The sequence below is a fragment of the Crocodylus porosus genome, unplaced genomic scaffold, assembly GCF_001723895.1.
Source record: "Crocodylus porosus isolate Cpor-Errol unplaced genomic scaffold, CroPor_comp1, whole genome shotgun sequence".
NCBI classification, from domain to species: Eukaryota; Metazoa; Chordata; order Crocodylia; family Crocodylidae; genus Crocodylus; species Crocodylus porosus.
The window spans coordinates 467,114-474,927 of record NW_017728945.1 but is presented as its reverse complement, the minus strand read 5'-3'; the positions used below and the strand labels follow the sequence as shown (position 1 = coordinate 474,927).

General features: G+C 45.0%; 1 protein-coding gene across 5 annotated transcripts in view; it reads right to left on the bottom strand.

Annotated features, from left to right (window-relative positions):
- Positions 1 to 7,814, bottom strand: part of KDM4B (lysine demethylase 4B) — a 129,338-nt gene that overhangs the window by 4,083 nt on the left and 117,441 nt on the right. For all 5 annotated transcript variants that reach the window (XM_019550539.1, XM_019550540.1, XM_019550541.1 and 2 more), the window contains 4 exons: positions 4,698 to 4,883; positions 4,446 to 4,610; positions 3,742 to 3,861; positions 28 to 120 (listed from right to left, as the gene is read on the bottom strand). In XM_019550539.1, coding sequence (XP_019406084.1) covers positions 28 to 120; positions 3,742 to 3,861; positions 4,446 to 4,610; positions 4,698 to 4,883 — 564 coding nt within the window. The remainder of the gene's footprint in view (positions 1 to 27; positions 121 to 3,741; positions 3,862 to 4,445; positions 4,611 to 4,697; positions 4,884 to 7,814) is intronic.

Genomic DNA, 7,814 nt, shown 5'->3' with positions numbered 1-7,814 from the left:
ATTTTATTTTGCTGCTTCAATACTTACCAAGCGGGATTTTACTCTCTTAGGAAGCTCTTCCTCCAAGGTGTAAATATCACCACGCTTTACCATCAGCTGGGAACCATCTTCAAACTCCACCTGCGGAGAGAAGAAAAGCCATCACCACCTGACTGGCTTCACCATTGACTATATCTCCCAACATCTCTGAATACCTCCCAAGCTCTGAATTTTCTCACCCTTTCTTCAAAACTCTCCAATGGACATTGTAATATTATTGGGAACTATTAAAGGAACCACATACTTAGCTGTCCTGTAATGCCCCTGAGATAGTCTCATTAGAGCCCGTTCTCCTCCTGAGATGAGGCAAGTTTTACACAAGCCAAAATGAAACAATGCCAGCCACCAAAATACATTTCTGTTTTAACAAGCAATAACAAATCAGTCAGGTATTACCAAATGGCATCAACTCCTCACCCCAAACCTCTCTGAGCACTGATTATATCATGAATTATGCAACAAGGGATGTTTATTCATCAGAATGAGCATGTAAAGTTTTACATGATAAAGTGTTCAAAGCCTCTTGCTTCCTTTACTCCAGACTCTACCCTCCTAAATAATGTAGAACCACATGCAGCACCATTTAAGAGAAAGGTACAGGCTGGGTTAAATTGGAAAAACTCAGTGAACAGAAAGAAACCATGTTCTGAACTCCCCTATCCGTGGCCCCACACTGTGCACCGATGTTGTGACTTGTCAGATATGCAATAACCACTGAGCTTCTCGAATCAAGAACCATGCGTCAGCTGTAACAGTTATATGCAAAGGAGTGAGTTATAAGCAGACTTTAATCTTCCACTCCATGAACACCCAGAGGAAGTTTAAAGATAAATTTTGGGGTCAGCACTTACAAACTCAACCTCTAAATCTAACGTGCAAAGCCTGGACTTAGTGGCTGGCTGTACAGTGAAGCCACTGCAAAATAAGATGGGGCGAGGAGGGCGGGGGGAAAGGAAGGTGAATTTAAGCCACAAAAGCTATCCCGCACTACCTCAATGTGTGGATACACTTATTCCATGTTAGAAGTGCATTGGGAGGGTTTAGTTTAATCCAATTCTAAAGTGGACAAAAAATAAGGCACAATTAAGCGAAGGATAGTATGAAACAGGAAACTAGTCTGAAATGACTTTTCAAAGCTATTTCTCCCTGCTTGCAGGTAACTACAGGAGATGCAAAAAGCACGTTTTTCTCTCATTTAGTGCTGGCAATGGCATTGCTTATTTTCAACCGTTTAGCCTTCAATGTTATTCTACACAATCAATGTCAAATCCCTACATTCTGATTTAATCAGAAATCACAGACGAAAAATAGATCTTCCATGGAGTGATACAAAAGTTAAATTTATTTAAAATGCAGGTTAAATCAGATTATGTTCCCCTTGCAGCAGTTAAGATTCATCATATCAAGGAGATCATTATTGTGCAAAGCCGGATTACTATGCTCTTCTGCTCGCAAGTCAAGGCCTTGGGCATTTTGTTCCTAGAGTGAGTGGAGTTTAGTGTATGGTAGATCCTTCCTTTGAACAAAAAGCAAAGAATGGTTTTCCCTGCCCTTTTTACAGTAGCTCAGAGGCACCAACGTGTATCACACAACGGTTCTTTTTATACTGCAACAGGTGTTAATTTAAATGGAAGCGTACAGGGAACACCTGATACCTTCCCCAAATCCTTGGGATTTCTAAAGCTTTTGCAGACCCCTTAGCCTAGAGGTAGTCAAATGAACATGCTGCGTTTTGTAGACTCTCTACTGCTGAAATACCAGCGCCGTGCATGTATCGCAGTCCATTCCTCCTTCGCTGGTAATTACTAGTATTCTACCAACAAAACCCTCATATGGGGAACAGGGCCCCAAACAAAGGAGCTGGCCCAGCACACAGCCTTTTAAATGACAAAACTAGCTGATTCCGGTCTCTACCAGAAAGGGCGGGAGACAACGTGGATGACAAAACTGGAGACTTAAAGGCATCCAGTTATCACTAGAGAACAGGTAAGAGAGAAGACAGCAGAGAAAATGTTCCCACAAGCTGCTCTGCCCATTTACCTTCCGTGACTGAAGAGAATTTCCAGGGCAAGAGTAGTCTCTCCGGGCATTTACAGATGTGCTCCGGGAGGCAGGGCCGCTTTAATTAGCACGGCTCAGAGAGCTGTGCTAATTAAAGCGCCCAGAGCATCGTGTATCAATGTCCCCACAATGAAAAAGACTGGCGGGGGTGCTTTCACTAAAGCTTATGGAATGAGCATTGGAGCAGCCTCCCTGCATGTGTATAGGAGCCCTCCAAGTCCTTCCTATCCTGACCTCCACTTAAACTCCCAAGAGGGTTTTAATTATGTAACTACCCGTCCACTAGGAGCTGCAGGTCACAAGTTAATTTAACATGGGCCATCAGACAGCTACCAGATGCTGGTGGTATCATATCACTTTTGACCTGGGTCAGAAGTGAACTGATGCCTTATATAATCCCATTAACAATCCTGAGCCACTCAGTTCCCAATTATATATTCCCCCAGTGGATACTAGTGGTCTCACCCTTCAGAAAGTCCTCTCTGTTAGGGACTTTCTTCCATTACAAGCTCCTTGGCACTGGTGAACCCTCTGTCAGAAACTATTTGCAAAAGGGACAGAGGAAGGGTTCGATTTCTAATCAAAGCAGTTTCCAGAGACCAGGGCCTCTTGAAATCAATGATTTATTTTAGTTTTAGTAGAACTCTCTACCTTTAGAAGGAATGTTACTTTGTGCTAAAAAATCCTCTGTGGACACTAACAAATCATTTGATGGTTACTAACCGTTCCCTCATTATGGATATCAGTCACTGCATGGCGATGAACCACCTGCACAAACATTTCCATCTGAGAGAAAAGCTGAAAATGTAAGAGCTTTATGTAAGTACTCCAGGAAGGAGTTAGAAGGGATGGCGGTGCTGTCATTAGAGTAGCTCACAGAGCTGCTTTAATTAAAGCGCCCAAAGCATCTCATGTATCAGCATCCCTGCACTTAAAAACGGCAGCACAGGGGCTTACTAAAGCTTGTTTGACAAGCTTTAGTTAAAGCACCCCCACCACCATTTTTAAGCATGGGGATGCTGATGTACATGATGCTGAGAGCAGTAATTACCACGCTCCAGCTGACTCGATTAACTAAGCCTGCTTCGATGCACTGTAATTACAGTGCATCAGAGCAGGCTCGCTGCTTGTGTACAGGCGCCCAAAGAGCTCACTGTACATCTCGAAGGGCCAGCAATGTAGGGACACAGCCAGGTGCCTGGGACAAAGCACAAGTGACAACTTCCAGGTGCTGCTGTAATTGGGAACAGGCGACCTGCCAGTAGCAGTCACATTTTTTCATGTGCTCTCCCCCACAAGTTGGTGCCCAGAGCAGTTGCCTCTACTGCCCCAGGCCCCCAACCTTAGTTATACTACTGTTAAGGGCAGACACGAGTGACACAAATCTGGACACAAGGAGGCTGTGTTTGTGCATATGTGCGTCCATGTTCTGGAACAAAATCCTTCATCCTGCTCTATACATTAGCATTACAGATCCTGTAAGACCCAAGGGAATGTAAATCCCCAAAAAGCCACACTGCATCTTCAGAAACACAATAAGCCTTTTGTACCTACGAGGTATAAATTCTCCAGTACACAGAAGGACCAGCCAGCATGGGAGGTAGACGGGGATGGGAGGTGTTTGAACTCCTCCCTATTTACCTGATATATCTGACTGATCTGGGCTGCGATGAACTTGGCCTTACAGACAATTCCATCAGTCCACTGTAGCTGAACCACCTCACCCTCTGGAGGGGGGCCCTTTTGGATGCAGTCTCTGCTCTGAAGACAACACAGAAAAGAAAAGTTAGAAAGACAATGGACACGTGCTTGCACCAATCACACAATTCTGCCGGAAAAGGGAGGGTGAATGACTTGGCTAGTATTGCATGGTGAATCAGTGGCAAAACTGTGGATGGCACCTAAACTCCTAGTCCCAGCTACTCAATACATTTCCTATGACCTGTTTACTGTGAGAAACCAAATCTGCATGCAGGCCATCTGCTTCCCCCTGACAAAAAGGGCAGACAAAGAGAGAGATGGTTCAGATTAAAATATGCAAATCGCTGACATGACAGAACAAACGGACTGCATTGTGCAAAGTCATCAATCAGCACATGCTGACGACAAGTCTTGGAAAATGAGTAGAAGAAAGGAATCCAGGTGGTAATCAATAAAACCATAATTCTGAAGGAGATATATGAATATCATATATATTGGGTATGCAACTAGCACTATTTTTTACATCTCCTATAAAAAATGCATTACAGTTTTCTTTATTGTTCTTTCCTATGATGTACCAAGAATGTATCACTGCATTTTACAGGATGTGGTGCAATTATAGAGGAGTCTAGAGAGCTTCTTACTGTAATGCTTTCTGGATACACATTGTCACTGTAGGAGCCATCATCAAAGTTGACCTCGTAGAAGGTCTGTGTTGTCATGCCAATCACTTTACACCTGTAGTAAAGTCCGTTCCGGTTCTTTGTGATCACTGTCTGACCCAATGATATCTCCCTCCGAAACTGGATCTACGGAACAGAAGAAAGCCACCGATCAGGGATCGTGAGTCATATCAAAAGATGTAGAGGAGCGGCTTTTAAACAGAAGACACTCACGTTGTGGTTGGCTGCTTTGTGTTTGAAGCAAGTGATGGACACAACGTAGGGCCAATCATCTGGCTCCATGGGTACCCCTGCAGCATGGGCGCAGGTCACGTGAAAGGAAGTGGAACAATGCTCATAGGAGCACTGAATGCAAGCACCCGACACCTTCTTCATCCGCTTCCGACAGTATATGCATTTCTGCAGAGAAACACAAGTTGACATAATGCAACAGAGAGATATTACTCAGCATCGTCGACATCCAGCTACCCTTGTATTGTTCTCATTTATATAGCAGAGCCCAAGGGCCTCAACCAGAAGAGGGGGTGCCCACACACACAGGGGTAGCCACATCCTTTTCAACTTGCTTACTGAACTACCTGCCCTTTCTCTGAATCCAAGCCAAGAAGCTAGAGCAGACACAGAACTACTGTCCAGGTGAACAGCAACAAGATGACGACATTTTAGTCTTACCAGCATCTATCAATAATTCAATCCAGCATACATGTGTTGGACAGCAGAGTCCTCCCAAATTCAATTTGAGACCATATTCACTAGTGGGCAACATTATCAACATTCCTCTATGAGTATTATGAGAAAGCTTCTCCTTCCATTATACACCTGTTCTCCAGAGATCTGTAACATGCATCCATTTTAATCCGTATGCAGCCGAAACTTGGCAGACAAGTGGCTGGAAGAAAAATTTTCAAGGCAAAAAATATTGCTGCTTTAAGCATCAAGTGTGCCCTGGTCCCACAGTGCTGGGAGCGAGCCTGACATGCCAGTGGCAGTCTCCCCTTTCTTCCAGATTCCCACTTCCACGCAGACTGATGATCAACCTTATCAGCTGAAATCCTCAAAGCTGCCTGAAGCACTTCAGCACTGAACTGCCACTGAATTTTCAAGGGGAACCAGGCTCATTGGGAATCCACTTAGCTTGGGTTTGTAAGTTTTTACCTCTAGAAAAACCGGCACAGGTGGACCACAGAATTTCACCCTGCCTGGGCCTCCGACCGAGGTAACTTAATAAAGATGGGATTTCCCATTTGGGAGCTAGGACGGCACATAACTCTGGAAAAGCAACCCATCTCTAGAAAGTCGTTCGTTAAAATAAGTGGCAGCTGTTTGAAACTTCTCAGATGAATAAAATCCTGGGGAGATCACGTTTGCATGCATGTGACCCCCTACACAGTTACATAAAACTTTTATTATCGACAGATGGAAATCATTTCCAAAAGCTAAATGTGCAGAGGCTGGGACAAGGCAGTCATCTCTGTTTTCAGGTTACTCTCTCCTAAAGACCACTGAATTATCTCGCTCTTAGCCCCACTCCCCTTTCCTTCTACTCATCTGCACACCAGGATCTCATGTTTTCACTGTAAGCGAGAACCTTCCCCTGCAGCTTCTACCATTGGTCTCAGGGTTTCTTCCCCCTTCTCAATCCTCGTTAAATTGAGGTTATTTTGATCCTCTGCAGGATCTTAGGACCTTGCTTCTCAGGTCCTGGGACCTCCCAGTCCAACTTGTACAGTAGGGCCACAATATCACATCCACTGCAACGCAGTGGTAGAGAAATGGGACAGCTTGCCGAACATCGCACCTTGACTCAGTGGTAAAGCCTCAGACAGGGCTCCACTGTCCCAACTCCCTGCCTCCCGGTATAAGACAACTATTTCCTCCGATTATTGAAAACCAAAGAATGCTGCACTGCAAACCTCTTCCCAAATCACTCCAAAGAGCCTCCCATTTCAATATGACTTGTAATACTGTCATGCCTCAGGGCCAACACCGTGCAAGGAGCTGCAAGACCAGTAAAAGACCATCTTTATCCATGAAGAATACCTTCCTCTCCCCCCCACGACCTGAGAAAGGAAGAGCTGAAACCTTGCTCTCTCCTACACCCCCTCGCCAAGTCCCCACATCAGCAAAACTCCTGCATGTGGACACAATGAGCCCAATTCACCTCTAGCGTCGCTCAATCAAAGGCCGTCTATCTATATCAAGGGTGAATTTGGCTCTGAGCTTTTACTCTGAATTTCCTGGCTTTTGTTAGATTAAGTCGGTCCCTTAGTGTTCCCTGACTATGGTTTTTGGTATTTAATAAGCTACGCCTTTATCACTCTGTAAACCATGTTCAAAAGCCAGATAAGCACCGCAGCAAAGTATGCAGCAGGAACACAGCACTGAGAGCAAGTCAATAGCAATGGGATCTCATTATTAAACTGTCAATACCTAATTCTCTCACCAGCAGGGAAAACCACTGATATACAATGTGCTCGATACTGCCTCTCAAGGGAGCATTAACCCTCGAGTATCAGGCAGCAGCTTTCACGGGAGCAAATATATGCTTTCAAGCCTGAGGCAATTAACATGCATCTAACGGCATGCCAGCAGCAGAGCGGCTCTCTAGGACAGGAACGTTTAGACAGATCAAACATGATCAGAGGACAAAGTAAAATATAAGTGGTGGGACCGTTGCATTTGGAGGACGGGTGGAAGGAGGAGAGCGAGAACAGAAGACCTGGAGGTGGGAGACCCGAGACTGGCAGAGCTGTGACGGCTCTGTATTATGGGGAAGACACACCAGACAGCTTCACAAGAGGGCAGGGGAGGGGAGGTGGGAAGAGAAAGAATGACTAAGGTAGGAGAGGAAAAAAAAACCCCAACCCACTCAGAATTAATGCACGCCAAAAAATCAGATCATAGCCAAGAGTAAGAAATGGACTGTCTCCTGAATGATGAACACTACAATTCATTTACTCTACTGAGGGATGACAGCTAATTATTCTGGATTTCCACGTCATAAATAATTTACACATGCAGGCCCACAATACGCCATTAATCAGGAAGCATGCAAACTGCATTCTTCATCACAATGGAGTGCGCTCGGATGAACACAGAAGTCTGTGCTTTAAGAGAGGCATGGCCTTGTTGCCTAATGTGAGTTTTGGGGAAGCGGGAAGACCAGGCAACTTGCATACTTTCATAGTTAGTAGGGTCGGAAGGGACCTGAGCAGATCATCAAGTCTGACCCCTGCCATGGCAGGAAAGAGTACTGGGGTCAAACGACCCCAGCAAGGTGATTGTCAAGCCTTGTCTTAAACACCCCCAGGGTAGGAGCCAGCACCACTT